The sequence below is a fragment of the Silurus aristotelis genome, assembly GCF_946808225.1.
Source record: "Silurus aristotelis genome assembly, chromosome: 22".
Classification (NCBI taxonomy): Eukaryota; Metazoa; Chordata; class Actinopteri; order Siluriformes; family Siluridae; genus Silurus; species Silurus aristotelis.
Genome location: NC_139595.1, coordinates 4,420,665 through 4,436,857, shown reverse-complemented (window position 1 = coordinate 4,436,857; position 16,193 = coordinate 4,420,665). Strand labels below are relative to the sequence as shown.

Sequence of the window (16,193 nt, the reverse complement as noted above, 5' to 3'; positions counted from 1 at the left end):
TTTCTATAAAGTTTAACTATTACATGATGGATGTAAAATGGTTTAACTCAAAATATTGAGATTTTGAAGGGTGTACAAGCTTTTGCACACCACAGGTAACAGTGGTGCACTATGTAGACGAACGTTTGTGGACACCTTTTACATGTGGAATAAACACATACTACACTGTTTATGCCAAACAAAACAAAAAAGTTTTATTTGAGTTATTTTAAATAGAAAGATGTATACATTTCACTAAAGTATTTAATAACTCAAAGCACACCATAAACTCACAGCCAGTCTTCTTCAGTGAAATAAAGCAACATTTATTGTAGTTACATTACAAGAATACATAACGTGGGGAAAGATTTCCATTAAACAAAATTTCATCTCTGGGGATTTATACCCTTAGAAACTATTGAAATTACTTCTACCTTCAGCTTACTCAGGGTACTTCATCTAGTTTACCAGCATTAATTACTTTAGAAAAATGTGTTTTGATTGCGATTTTAACAGTCTCGTTTATGCGAGTCTGACATGGTCATATCAGAGCACTTGAAGCATTCAAGTGAAAACACAGCATCTGTCATCAGCATCTGTGCTGACAAACAACTTCCATATCATGAGTGTCCATCATTAGATTGTTGTTGGTCTAGGACGTCATACACTCAAAAAAAGAAAAAAAAAACAATCTTTTATTATTGATATGGACGGTATCTGTTAAAGTACACCAAAGAAAAGGAAACTATTCAAATTATCCAATTAGGGAAGAGAAATTGGTTTATGAAAACATGAAAAAGCTATGTTCTGGATATTTAATTGCAGATGTATATTCTACATTTAGCTTTGATACCATCAATGAGAATAACTATAAATAACATTAAAGCGCTATGCACACAAGCACTGAAGGTCAGATATAAATCTAACAAAAAGCTTTAAATGAACAACTCCAATAGGAAAATCGTTTTCCAGTTTAGAGCCGATGCTATAAAAAGTTAGCAATGCCAAGCAAGTGACACTAGGAAAGAAATAACTGCAAGGCCTGAAAATTCCAGGGTTAGTGAAAATGACAAGGCATCACATGTTGCTGTATCGAAGCATTACACGAGCACAGCTTTAGAAGAAGAAGAAAAAAAAAACTAGGAATTTTATGAAAAGTCTGGGATCATTAAGTGGATAATGTGGGACACATCACATTTCATATCTAGACTAAAGAACTGAAAACACACAAGTGGGTGTTAAAATAAAGACAATAAGAAGAAGGAAAGCAACTTCAACAACCAACGAGGGAAAAAAAAAAAAACTATTAATCACAAAACAAGAGAGACAATTAATATGGAGGCACATTACACAACCTCCTTAGCAGAACACTACCATCTATGCGCACACTGGCATCCGAGTAAGCAAGAGACGAGTACAGCAGCCTCTTTCAGTCTGCTTGTAGGAAACAGACACAAACAGAGAATCCCAACTGTCTGCCCTTCACACTTTAACAAAACGGCCACTTTTGTGATTATGGGCTCTATTTAACTCATGGCTCAAACTTCTGTATAGGAATAATTTAACTCAATGACATTTGATATGTGGTACATTATTATGTGTAATAGGTGGGGAGATTTAGGGTAAAAAATAAATGTTTGCATTGCAGCACCGCCTATAGTGCATACATAAAAGACTTTAATGTCGGTACTGAAGCCAGAAGAACTGCGATCAATCGGTATGCCACATGCCAGAACTGCTGCTGTACGTGCAGCACTTTAGTCTTCCTACAGGTTGAGATAATTCTCTAAACTCTTCTCAAACTTGCCTTGCCGAGTTCAATCCCCTGCAGTCCTGTCAGCGCACGGTATGCAGCAGGTTAACTTTAGAAGCTTGACCGCTGTCTTTTTGGCTCATTCTCTTGTGGAACTATGGCCTCGTGTTTTCCACGCGGAGACGTCAACAAACCAGTAATGACCCTATATATTTAAATTTAGGTTCTGCTGCAATTGTTGATCCGGGTCCGAGGCAATTTGTTTAAAATGGCGAGGCAAAAAAATGAAATTTTAAATCTCTCACCCCTTCTATTTAGTAAAAAAAATAATAATAATAAATCACAAAGCCATTTGTTAAGACTCCTTCCTTTCCACTGTCAGACACCCAGAGCAGGCGACATCTCACATGGCCGTTCAATATCTGAACCACTACTCTGCAACCTTCAACCGGAAAACTTTTCTCAAAGTTGAATCTTTCTTTAGCGACTCCTAGAACCATTTGTAAAGATGGGACCACCACCAAAAAAAAAAAAAAAAAAAAAAAAAAGAATAATAAAAGAAAAAAAATTCAGTAAAACCACAACCCTCTGCCGTAGATGTTTCCCCATCCTCTCAAAGATGTTTGGTGGTAATATCTGAGAGCCAGATTCCAACTTTGAAGGGAAAATTTTCCCCAAAATCAGCTGCTTGAAAGCGTTTTTAAAAATATGCATTTGATTTTTTTTTTTTTCTTTTTCTTTTTTTTAAAGACGTCACCTCATCTTTCAGCTTGTGGAGACGACAGAGCAAGCGTGGCGTTTTTTTGTGCAGGTAGTTTTAAGAGAACTTCGTCTTCTCTCCATCTCGGGTGGCAGAGCGAGGTCTGCGGCTGCCGGCTGCAGCCTGGCGAGAGAGGAGGCAGGTAAGGGACTGCCCTGCTCCCTAGGAGGCGCCTCGACTATGCGGAGTTGCAGATCGAAGATCTCGGTTTGGTTTCCCTCCTACATCGTCTCCTCCTATGCTGCGTCTGCTCCTCTCTCCTCCTTCCAATCCTTAGCGCGTGGTGGGGTGGTTTCCTCCCTCCACTCTCTTTCGTTCCCTCTTTTCTTATCCTGCTTTTCTCCCTCTTTTTTCACACGTGATTGGTTTGAGTCTCTCCTGTTGTTCTCACACCATGGTGCTTCGGTTGTAACAGTGGAAAACGGGCATCCATGTTTGTTCTTTTTTTATATTTACCCAGATTTAAAATGCTGATGAACTAAGCTCAGCGTAGGCCTAGCTCCCGTTCTAACAACCTGAGGATATAATAAAAAAAATAGCTCCATCAACATTTCTATTACAATCTGAAGACTGGTTTATATGATCCACATCCCAAAAAAACAATACTGTAGCATGCAAAGCCACAGTCTTTTTTTTTTTATTGTGCAAGAATACCACTATATTACAGTTTTCCTCAGTTGTTTTGGAGCGTTTCTCAGATCAGAAATAAAATTCTCAAAACTACTTGTTCCGCTTCGTCACTTCATAAAAACATTTCTTGCTGCTGTGATCAAATTGCGAATGCTTTGGTACATTCATTAAACTGCCTTGTGCATTTTCAATCATTGTAATCCAAACCATAGATTATATCAGGAAATACTGAAACCACACACCTGACAACACTACAAAACATTCTGAATAGCTGAATAACTTGTTATTGTGATCATGAGATGTTCACTGATACAAATACTTTTGCAAGTACAGGCTTTTGCAAGAAATCCATTGTGTTGTGCTGTTTGTAAAAATGTTTTTGAGAATCCACTTACTGGTTTGTAAATATTAAGGATGATTCAAAAAACGCTCCAAAGCAACTAAGAAAAAACTTTGCAGGTAGAAGTGTGTGCACATGTTCTTACACTCTAGTACTGAGAGAGTCCGGTCACTCCTCCATGCTGGTATGCCCGTTCACCCTGGTAAGTGGAATCCTGGGACAAAGCCACATCCATCTGCGACTTGAACTCATCACCCAGGTAACTGTCCTGTTGGGCAAATCAAATCAATAAAATTAAGCTCTTCTGGCTGATCACCTTTATCCACAAGGTACAAGGACTCACTGATTGAATGATGTACAAACAAATCTCAACCCAAGTGAACACCTATGGGAGATTTCTGACCCACCACTCAGCACAGTTACAGAGATTTGTTCAATTACATTTCCTCAAATATAAAATAGTGTAAGAATACACACATTCTAACAAATATATAAAAGTGTGTGTGTGTGTGTGTGTGTGTTCTCACATACCTGGGAAAGTTCAGGCTGGGACAGGCCTGGCTGGCTCATCTGTGAAGGTTGGCTCATGGTAATGTAGCCCTGTGTCAGGGGGCCCTGGGAGAAGGGCTGAGACACCAGATCCTGACTGGCCTGACTATTTGCCATGTTGGTCTGCCCGCTGCCATGGTTACCCACACCACGATTCCGCTGACGACCTCCGCGACCACCTGTCTTACCCTTTGGTGCGCCGCGACCTGAGCAAGTGTGAAAATCAGTAATTAAAGCAACAAAGTATAAACAAAAATCTACCACCATAAACACCCTCCATGTTGTTTAATCAGGATCTTGCTGGCCATATTTTACATCAGTGGTTCATAAACAGCAGAGAATAGAAAAAATTAAAAAAATTAAAATAAAAACAGGTGTAAGAGTATGGAGCCACCATACCTGTCGCTGGGCCATTCATCTGTCCCAGGTACCCCGGTGGGGGCATGGGGGGCATGACCAGGTTAAAGGGTATAGGAATATTCATGGAAGCCATGGGGTTTGGCCCAGCACCAATCATACCGATCTGGTCATGAGTTTGGAAATACATGTTGGACGGGCGGCCTGAAATGACAAAAACAAAATATACAGTAAAAACTGGAAGATTACTTTTACTACATTGTTAACTTGAGCAGACAACAAGCAACTTGGTTTAAACAGAAGAAGTGACCTTGGCATCAGAAAATGCTCAGAGCAAAATTTCATTTTAGAAATGTGTCAATTCCACAGTATTCATACTCAGGCTACCACATACCTATTATATAAAATACATCTCACAAGGAGTCACTTAGACATTCCTCACCAGTGTTGCTGCGGTCATACACCGAGCCGGGGATCATGGCCTCCCTGGCATCATACATGGCAGTGCTCATAAAACGAGCTCCCTGAAACACAAAGAAGACACAATGTTTCAGGAGTTTGATCAGGGGCCATCTGTTCAAATTAAAATGTAATAAATAAATCTATTTCACCAGTGTGCTCACCCCAATGTTACAGGGTACTATAGAGGTGCATGAAGATGAAACTCTGTGATTAAGTGGTTGTGTTTGGAGGTGTGAAACAAACCCTAGCGATGTGTGGCAGATCAATATGACATTATGCGTATTCACAAATGCCTTTGAAAATGCGGATAGCATATAGAACTGTCGCTCTAAACACCTGGAAGATCTATGTCCAAATTCAATTTAAATACTCACAGGATTAATAGTATTGACCAGCTTGCGAGGTTTGCTGAACTGCATGAGGCTCTCTCTCAGGTTGTTGAGAGGCCCCTCCACCAGAACCTTCTGCTCCTTGTAATAGTTGAGCAAATGGTTCCAGAGTGGCTGCTTGGACAGAGCTTTAGGATTCCCCACAATGATCACCCCATACCTGATGAAAAGGGGGAAAACATTATTATTTGTCTTACATAGAAAGAAAGGAAAAAAAAAAAAGACAGAATTGCAATGTTCACCAATTGGTTTATAATTCAATTACAAAGGGGTGTATTGGAAATATTAAAATGATAAAAATGCAAGATACTACAATGTATAATCCAGTGGAAGATGAGAGCGTAATGTACACTACCTGGCTCTGGTGAGGGCTACATTCAGCCTGCGCGGATCGTTTAGAAAGCCGATGCCTTGGTGCTCATTGGCCCTGACACAAGACAGAATAATGAAGTCCTTCTCACGGCCCTGGAAGGCATCAACGCTGGCTATCTCTACCTCCTTCAAAAAAAAAGGAAAATAAAAAAAATATATATATTATACATCATGCCGCATGACGCTGTCTGACAATTTACATTTTTAAACATTACCACAGTTTCTACTATTTTATACACACCAATTACATGTTTAAATAATTTATAGAGAGCAACTTAAAACGCATCCAAACACCACCACTGTTAATTATTTTTACAATGAACTTGTGAATTTAATAAATACACTGAGTGACTGTATATGGCTGTTTTGTACCTGATAGAGCTTAGTATGAAGGGAACCGCTGAACTGCATGTACTGCACCAGGTAGGAGCGCTGGCCCTCATATGGCGTGATGATGCCAATCTGGTCAGGTTTGGCTCCGGCCTTCAATAGGCGAGTAGTGATCTTCTCCACATTAGCAGCCTCAGTCCTGCGCACAGCTTTGTCTCATTTGCAGTTCTCAGGAGAACCCTTATACTAGTTTTGAGTATAAGGCCTCTTGAAAGAACCTTGAACATAGTGTAGAACAGTAATTGATCGAATCAACATAAGCAATGTACCTGTTCAGGTAGGAGGTGCCCGAACTGGCAATCTCCTCCTGGCCCTGTGTCACATAGAAAAACATGGGCTTATCTGGCTGAGGCCACTGGAAATCAAATCCCTTCTTGATCCGGTCAGCTAAAATAAAGAACAAACAAATTAATTATAACAGCCCTTGAAGAAAAATCTAAAATACTATTGGGCTCAACGCCACCATAACTAAATTTCATGATTTGTAAATTAATGACTATAATTCTATTCTGTCATAAAGCATTGGCATTGACACACAACTATGCATTTGTTTTGCACAAACAAAAAAACGCAGCATTTAAATCATTTAACATTTGTGTTTCATGACTAAAGTATTAGGATAACATAGGGCACAAAAAGATAATCTCCGACAATAAGGAGCTAATATGCCTATTATAATACACAAATCAGATTTCTGACCAAAGATACTTCTGCACAATCCATGAAATGATCAGGTGTAAACGAGAGGTTCAATATTGAAAACACTCAATGAAGTCAGCCCTAACTCTTATAAAAAATAAAAAAAACATACCAGCTGTAACTCCATTCTGTAGAGATCCTTCATAAAAGATATTTGAGGGGAAAGCACTGAGTGCAGGGTGCATACGGTATTGCACTTGCAGACGGATGGGTCTGATGCCCAGCACTACCAGTCGCTCAAAGAGAGACTGCGACAGACCTGCCTTGGCAGCCTTTTTACACATGACCACTGGACCTAGCTGGCAGTGATCACCCACCAGGATCAGCTGACAAATGAAGGGGAAAATAAGTGAGCTGCCAGATACCAGTGGAAAAACAATATAAATGTGTTTCTCTTTAGTACACGTATTAAAGATTTAACATAAATCATAGCAGTTTTTTGAGGTGATACCTGCTTTGCTCCCAGCACTACAGGTACCATGCACTCCGGCTCAGTAGCCTGGGTGCTCTCATCTATCAGGATGGAGCGGAACTGCATTTTAGCCAGACGAGGATCACCCGCACCCACACAAGTACAACAGATCACATCTGCATTCTGCAACAGAGAGAGAAAAAATAGGCAATTAATTTGCATAGAATAGAAGAAGAAATTTTTTTTTCTTTCAAACATTCTTCGAGAACACTAATGGGGGGAAAAAGCTATATATATTGTAATGGTCTAATACATTTTTTTTGCATATGTACCCTGGAAGATTTAAGTCTTGCAGAACATGAGCTTATACCTGGGGTGTCCAAACTTATCCACAAAGAATCAGTGTGTGTGCAGGGTTTAATTCCAATAATGCAGGAGCACCAGGGTAATCAGTTGATTTTGGCTTTTAATAGACTTAAATGTGGCTCCTGCCTGGACAAGATTAGACACCACTGGCTTACACAGATAAACACATGGATAGTCACTACGTACAATGACTAATTCTCATTTTAGACCATATGCTTTCTTTCAAGTAGGCTTACATGCAATGAGAATAAAACTAACCATGAGTAGCTCCCTTTCTGCAGTGCGTTTCAAGGCCCTGTAGCGCTTCTCATCTGAAGAAGACAATTCTCCTGTTTCATCCTTCAGCTGTTGCAACTTTTGCAGTTCGGGCATGCTAAACACATAGAACATACAAACACGTTATAATAAGCATTTGGGTTCTTAAATTTTCAGAATCCATTTAAATGACAAAAACTCTGCCAAATAGACATTCATTAATTAGCAGCTATACACTTATTGCTGATAAATGATAGATTTATTCTGATGGAACTGCTATTGATCTTGAGAGGTACAGTACAGGAAAAAAATAATAATAATCTGAGGGGAAAAAAATAAAAGACAGAATCTAATGAAAATCTGTGGTTGCAGGGAATGAGTGCACTTTAATGTTGAAATGACTGCGATATAAAGAGAGATTCATTTAACCTGTCCATGTTGCGGATCTGGTTGTGCAGAGCCAGGAACGACACAGGAGAGTCAATGGCCTCTCGGCTCTTGGCACATAGACGCACCACCTTCAGTCCTGTTTGGTGAATTTTCTCTGTCAGCTGATCTACTGCAATGTTGCTGGGGGCACACACCAGCACCGGCCTGGGATGAAACAATAAAAAAAAGCAATATGATTGATCAGGCTAAAATAAATTACTAAAAAATACTAGAAGTATCTACCCTTCTAAAAACTGAAGAATTTCTGAATGGTAATGTGAAAATGCCCCTTGACCTCCCCCCTGCCATTTCAATTCCACCCACCCCCAACTATGCATTGCTTATGGCACAGCATGACAGAAAAAACTGTGGGAACTACAGACCGATGTAAAGTCAAAAGAAAAGATGTCTATTTGCCAAAATTGGGGATCAGAAGCTATAATACCCTGGTCAAAATTTAGTTTATTGTCACTGCTGGTATATTGTTGAAATTGTTTTTGGGTAAAACTAAGAGACGTGTATACCCTGTAAACCAGATGCTGTTGTCAAAGAGTCCTATGCATGGGGCCTGCCACACGTAACCCGTAAATCTAATGATTGTTGTTGATAGATTATTTTTCTGTTGCTCTTTTTTTACTTGTCTTCCCATTTACCACTTGATCAGTAGAGTTTGGCATTGGTTACAAGTATGGAAAGATGAGATGTGTAAAAACGTAGGTAACAGAATCACAGTCACATGTAAAATGTATGAATAGTGTGGCTGAACAAGAGAAGTCACATGTCTCACCCGTTGCCCTGTCTAGCCAGATGGTAAACAATAGTTGCTGAGGTAACAGTTTTGCCAGTACCAGGAGGTCCCTGGATTAGACTGAGGGGACGCTGCAGCACCGTCTTCACAGCATACACCTTAACACACACAAACAGTACTGCTTGAATAATTGGAAACCGATCCAAACTGGTTACAACCATTTGCATTCAGTATAAACATATTTTATCTTAAAACAGAGGACTTCCAGAGCAATCTACTTTTTAGATATAAACTTACATATTATACACACAATAATTCTAACATGCAATTGAATACAGAGGAACTGGAAGAATGTCTCCACTGAGGTGCTCACCTGTGAGTGGTTGAGGTCAGGGAGGCCCTGGGCAGTGAAGCGCTTGGGTAATTGGCACTTAATGATCACATCCTCCACCTCATGGCCAAGCAACTTGTGATAGATGTAACCAGACACTGAGGTCTCATCTACTGCAAATGTCTTCAGGGCACTCTGCATGCTTTAGAACAACATAAAACATTTTTATAAAAATAAAAAAAAAATTCCAATGTAACACAACTTGGTGTTTTTAGCTTGAGTTTCACATGCGTTAAAGTGCACAGTTGGTTAATATTTCCTCTGCCTTCACATGATAGTCATCAGGGAAAAGTCAGTTCTGATTTTTGCCTACAAGAAGGGGCTTATTAAGTTGCTTAATAAGCAAAGTTACTAAATAACCTACTAACCGGTCAAAGGAAGTGGATTTCCACACAAAATCGACCTGGAAGTTGTGAGGCACCTCTACGGGAGCTCCAGCACTGCTCCTCAGCTCTATAGCAATCTCATCTCCATAGTCTGAAAACAACTCATTAAGGAATATAACTTGGAATCTTACAAAAAAACTATTCAGCAAGACATTTAGGCTGCAATGAGCATTTATTTATAATAAATAATAAAAATGTTATTATTTATTTTGAACAGCTTACATTTCAAAGTCATTATGAAGGACTTGTGTATGCATTAACATCCAACTATCCAATAAATCATATAAAATAAGAACAAAAACATCAGCATTGTCATGCAAAATGTGCACGAAGGATACTGTCCGGGACCTTGATGACATGTCCAATCCCCTTCCAAAGAGGAGCCAAGTCTCCCTTATAACGGAGGCAGATTTCATCCCCTTGCATAAGCCGCATGTCTGTGACAGAATGCACAATGATTAGTTTAACGTTTCCTAAATTGTTTGCTTTATTTATATACCCACCAGATGATGATGCATAAACATTAACAAAAATCCCACACATACAACCACAGACAGACACACACAGAGGTGCATGCGTCCGTGCATACATCGATGAGGGATGCATGGGACACAGAGTTGGGAATGGGATGGATATGGACCACTGGTAGACACAGAAGATGACGAAAGTAAGTATTACCACCTGAGTCCGTCTTGGGAAGGGTGAAATAAGCAATCCTCTTTTTATTCAGGCCCAAGTCCCACCTGACAGTTATATTGTCTTGGGTCTAAAGAGATAAATCCGGAAGAAAAAAATGAGAACACAGTTATTTAAATGTAAAAAAATTAAAAAATTACTAAATAAATACTTTATTCAGCAAAGTTGATGTTTTGCAAACAATTAAAACCTATTGTAAGCAAAAAATTTATCGGTTTGTAAAAAGAGAGTAAAAAATATAAAAGCCATTTTGACAAAGCACCTGGGACTCTTTAAGCTTCTTGTCATAATCCGCCTCCAGTTTAACCAACGGGCCAAAGATGTTCTGATACTGGTAGGCATCTTCATAGCGTAGCAGCACATGCTGAGGCTCTTCATCCACACCAGGCTTCTCCAAATCCTCAAGTGTTGCAGTTGGGTTCTCCTGTGAAACCAGACACCAAAACATGTGAGATTGAGCCATTTAAACATGGACAAACGATTACAAAAGTTGATGGAGTCAAGATGTTATTTGAAAAGTTTAAAGATGATCTTGACCTTGTTGGAGAATTCACACAAATTTACAAATATCATGTGCCAACAATAGTTAACAGTCACATGTAGCCCATGCAATCATACGCCAAACATTAGCCCTTTTTGTATGTTTTCTTACCTTCCAGAGCTCCTCGAGTTTGTTGATCTGCTGAGCGGTGATCTGGCGGGCCCTAAGCTGCTCCTGCTCAGACGGGATCTTCACCAGCCAGGACAGAAAGCACCGGTCCTGAATCAAAGGCTGCCACTGAGAGCTGTCCCAGTTAATGTCCTTCAGACTGCTCTGACTGGCACATGGCTGCCTAAACATACAAACAGACCTCACTTTGGTAAACACTAGGGCTGTCAAAATTAACGCGGTAATACAAAAGTAATAACGGCGCAATTAATGCAGCATACATTTCTGTTTGACCATTTTTATTAAAAATATAAATGAATATCAAACAGGCAAACTTAAAACTATTAATGCAACACATTTATTCAAGAAATCCTTTCTTTACTCAGATATTAAATTGAAATAAATCAACTTCACCTGAAAATTATTTTTTAAAATCACCAAACATTTGTTGCAAATCAAGCATCAAAAACTGCCATTATGCACACATCCGGCAATTAAAACCGTCCGTGTGGAAACATAGCAAAAGTTCAGTTTACGTAATTTAAAACATAATTACTTTAAAACATTTACAATAATATTTTGCCTTCATGCTCTGTGTTGAGTTTGGTTTCACTAATAAAATACATATATTTGCATTATGCATCTATATCTGTCCATTTCGATTAGAGTATTAAAAACTTATGAAAAAGTATTCTTTTATGGTCACTTAAGAATAGATTTTGAAAAGTGTGATTTGTAAATTGCGATTAATCCTAAATTAACTCATGACAATCGTGTGATTAATCACGATTAAATGTTTTAATCGATTGACAGCCTTAATCAAGACCCAAAGTTAACCTGAACATAAACATTTTGATCATTGTTTATACTTAAACTGGGATTTTAAAAGGGAGTAAATCTGATTCTATAACAAACACCATCAATTCAGCTGTAGCGTAAGGATCAGTTGTTCGCATGACATACTTGGCACACGTGATAATGGTATAAAAAAAAATGTATGGCCAATAAATCAGGTTAATCAACATTTTTGGTATATATTAATTATGTACGCACACCTGTTTTATAGATGACAGATTTGGCTCACAAACCATCACATTTAGTCAAGCTAAAGAATTGAAAACACACGTCCTCGTGAAAAGTTTAGTCTGCAACGGCATGCCAGCTTTTAATTCTAAGGAAATAAGAGATGCAAATGTTTTTCACCTGCAAAGGAGCACCACAACAGAATCTGCCTTGGCCGGGATGAATCCCAGGAGGAAAACGTTACGACATCCACAGTTGTAACACTCCAACACGGTCTCCCCCAAAGGGCCATCTTTATGCAGGGTCACCTCCTTACATTTTGCACGCACCAAATGGTTGACAATATGGCTATTAAAGAAGAACATGAATGTTTATGTTAAAGAATGTTTATCACCTGATACAGAGAATTTCAGAGAAAAAAAAAAAAACAACATACAAATAGTGCCAGTCCTCAAGAAGTATTAAAAATCGGTCAGAATATATTAGTTAGAAACAATCACTGTTCATTTAAAGTTCTCATTACAGACTATTTCCACTAGTATCAGGCAATGTTTCAGCTTATTTATAAAAAAAAAAAATTCACTTCTGCCTTTCACTTTTACTGCAGGCTTTGCAGGTGGCAGCTTTTTTCCGCTTTTACAGTTTGTATAGGGTGTGTAATATATTATATATATATATATATATATATATATATATATAAAAATAAAAAAATTAAACCTGACCTGTTTTATATGACAGAACACCTGACTTTACTACTGAAAAAAAAAAAGATTTTTGCATATTCTTGGAAATAATACTTCAGCTTTTTACTTGCATGTGAATTATGCCTTAAACGAACATAACCTAGTGCTGTTAAAAGGAAAAACATTTCAGCCTACCTGCCAGAGGTGTTGCCACGTCCATTGCAGAACCACTTTTTGCTGGTGTTGCAATACACCACACAGGCAGGATCATGTATGCCACAGTAACTATGGAAACCAAAAAATTATTAATTTATTTATTCTACAAATACAAATATATTGGTTACATAAAGTTGCCATGGCTGCATTTACGTTACGGGCCTTGATTTAGACAAAGTTCTCTCTTCTTCTTTTTTTAAACCCATATCTGATTATGACACTACGCTTCCCAAACGTGTCTAGCTGAAATTGTCATTGGTTAAACTTTTTTACCATTGTGGTTTTAAAAAAAAAAAAAAAAACATCTATAATTTTTTTATTCTTTATAGCCAAACTATAACTGAAAATAGCTGTTCTATATCGTCACCGGAGCACAGGTTGAGAAATGTCTTCTGAGACGGGTCAAATCCATTTAAGAAAAAAATTTTGAAATTGAGTCGGATGAACAAAAATCATATGTTTTGTGTTTAAAGAGATTTTACCAATAGTGGCCCATCCTTTGATGTAAAATAAAATGTTTAATATACATGTAATAATATCCAATGTGTGTCTGAACATAGAGCATATACATATGAACTGGTTTTGACTGGACATGCAGCACAAGTCTAATGCTGTTGCAGGACAATTATAGAAGAACTTTCAGAAGAAGGTCATGTTATTCATGTTAAGATTAAAGTGTTTATAATAATAATAATAATAATAATAATAATAATAATGTGTCTTCATAGAGTGATTCTACCTGCATGCGTGCACAGGGAGATCCTTGGTGTAATAGGTGTCCTCTTCATCTTCTTCAAAATTCAGCTCTGCCAGAAGTTGGCTGGCTTTCCCCACAGCATCGTCGCCGTTCTGCAGAACTCCATCAGGTCCATTCACCTTCAGAGAAAAAAAAAGAGACCCACACCGAAATCATGAAGCAAAAACTACAAGGCAAATAGGAAGCACGCTAAAAGTGAAACTGTAGCGTGTGGTAGGAGGGCTAATTTGCGTCTCTCGGCTGTATAGCCTAGCATAGCATAGCCTAGCATGGTATAGCATAGCCAGCTGCGGTCACGCTAGGCTAGGTGGCTTAGCTGGCTAACTGACAGCTGTATATGAAATGCAAATAAAATGCTAGTTTTGGTGATGGGGAGATTCTGCTGGTTTTTATGGTGGTCTTAATTCGGTATTTTAGGCGGCGGAGTGTGGGGATGTAGCGTCAAAAAGCTAAGATAAGTGTATCGCTAGCTAGCGTGATTTTTTCGAACACACAGAAGGCGGCGAACCTGCTAATTCCGCGTCGTGTTTTCTCACAGTAAACACGGAGGTGTATAGATATATCTGAATATAAAAATATATATAGGAAAAGACGGCGGCGCACCTGGTTGTCGAGCTGACTCTGGGTTTGGCCTTGGGTTTGAGTCTGGCTCGGCAGGGTGAAGTCGGTGAACTCGAACTCCGAGCCCTGCGTGTCGGCTCCGAGCAGCTCCGCTTCCTCCGTGTCCAGGAAGGTGAGAGTCTGCGAGCTCGGCCCGTACGCCTCAACGCTCATTTTTATATTCCGCAATCAGCAAGGTCCGCTTTCACAAAGTCAAAAAGAACACAACTAATGAAATTCCGCAAACAATATTACAGCCGATGAGTTTCTAAAAATAAACTCGAATTCACCGGTGGTGTTGTTTTGATTTTAAGTCTGAAGCGCTTTCTCACGAATGAACGCGCACGGCTCAAACAGGAAGCTTCAACTCCCACACTAACTATGACACGGGCAGCGCGAGCGCAAGCGCGGGCCGCGTAGAGCGCAGAAACCTGTGACGTCAGAGCTAAAGTGCACAAAAAAAGAAGAAGGAAAAAGTTTTTTGAGCGGGATCGATCCACACTGAGAGATCAGTTCAGAAATGTTACTAGTTTTGGAGTTTCCTTGATACCAAAGTGAACGTAGGGGGTGAATAATTAATTTGTGATTTATTTATAATTAAAATTTTATTTTTACATTACTTTTATCAATGGACAGGCATCATGGGGCAGTGGATAAGGTATACAAACCATGTACTTGAGCTAAAGTAGAGATACACTAGGTAAAATATTATTCCAGTTAAAGTAAAAGTGCTCCCTTTAAACTTTCACTTGAGTAAACGTACAAAAGAATTTGCCTTCAAATGTACTTAATTATCCAAAGTACAATGATTTATTATGGCTATGATGTTCCTATTATAATTCTTGTCAAAAGACACTTGCTTAATCAACTCAGTTTATGTTCAAGACTGTAATCTTACTTTTAGCACTCTTGAAATAATTATATTAATAAAATGATATCAATTACTCAAACATTGGTTGATATCTATTAAAATTATCATGAGCCCAAAACCCTACTTAATAAAAATGTACTTGTGTTGTGGCAAGTTAGTTTCAGGACTTTTTTTCATCATTTATTACTTTTAAAATGTTCTGCTTGCTGTTGAACTGACACTGAACTGTATATTCATGCTAAGTAGATACCACTAAGCGCTAATCAAAACAAGCTCAAAACAGGGTGTGCGCTCAACCCTGATTGGTGGCTTGTTGTGTGATTGACCAGTTAAGTTTTTATCCACTCATAAAAAATAAAAAAAAAAGACTATTGAAGTGTAGTAAAAAAGAAACATTGTCTCAAAGCAGCTTTATGGTTGTGGTGAGCAATGTGTATTTATTCCTAATGAGCAAGACTGTGGCAAAGAAAAACTCCCTTAGATGTTATGAGGAAGAAACCTTGAGAGGAACCAGACTCAATAGGGAACCCATCCTCATTTGGGTGATATCAAGAGTGTGATTATAAATCCTGACACATGAGCACCGGAATGTAAGACTATGAGTAATGTCCTATCTACAGTCTTATACAGTCATTTGAAGTTATGGAACCAGGACCTTCTTAGCAACTCATAAAATAGCTCAACATTTGAGATCATCATAGATCCAACACCAACTTCTCCATGCCGGAGCCTTTATACACTCAAATAGTCCCAATGTCCAAACTCTGCATGAAGTGAAATCCAAATGGCGCTGGTGCATCTCTAGATGATTCGAGATGTTTGCGGGGTCAGCATCTACTTCTTTAAAGGTCCTTTAAGATTGGGGTTAAATGGTCATATTTTCTCGACCTTTTAAGAATTTCTGCATTCTGGACTAACTGTAGCTTGTTTATTAATAACGCAGGACATCCACCTAGTAATGCATTACAAGTTGCTGTCTAAAATAACTTGTAGGTCTTTTACTGTTGAACTAGTATTTACAGTACATGCTT

At 38.6% G+C, this 16,193-nt stretch overlaps 1 protein-coding gene across 1 annotated transcript; it reads right to left on the bottom strand.

Moving 5' to 3' along the window:
* Nucleotides 1–289: 289 nt before the first annotated feature.
* Nucleotides 290–14,696, bottom strand: upf1 (UPF1 RNA helicase and ATPase). The gene is made up of 24 exons (XM_083526279.1): nucleotides 14,295–14,696; nucleotides 13,674–13,810; nucleotides 12,914–13,003; nucleotides 12,216–12,383; nucleotides 11,016–11,196; nucleotides 10,626–10,787; nucleotides 10,346–10,433; nucleotides 10,006–10,104; nucleotides 9,650–9,758; nucleotides 9,264–9,423; nucleotides 8,930–9,048; nucleotides 8,143–8,307; nucleotides 7,717–7,831; nucleotides 7,132–7,275; nucleotides 6,793–7,006; nucleotides 6,251–6,368; nucleotides 5,964–6,120; nucleotides 5,575–5,717; nucleotides 5,205–5,379; nucleotides 4,811–4,892; nucleotides 4,411–4,572; nucleotides 3,994–4,217; nucleotides 3,608–3,730; nucleotides 290–3,007 (listed from the first exon to the last, which is right to left on the bottom strand). Exons 1-23 carry the CDS (start codon nucleotides 14,463–14,465, stop codon nucleotides 3,611–3,613), a joined length of 3,303 nt encoding a protein of 1,100 aa, XP_083382405.1. The 5' UTR covers nucleotides 14,466–14,696; the 3' UTR covers nucleotides 290–3,007; nucleotides 3,608–3,610.
* Between the last annotated feature and the right edge of the window lie 1,497 nt (nucleotides 14,697–16,193).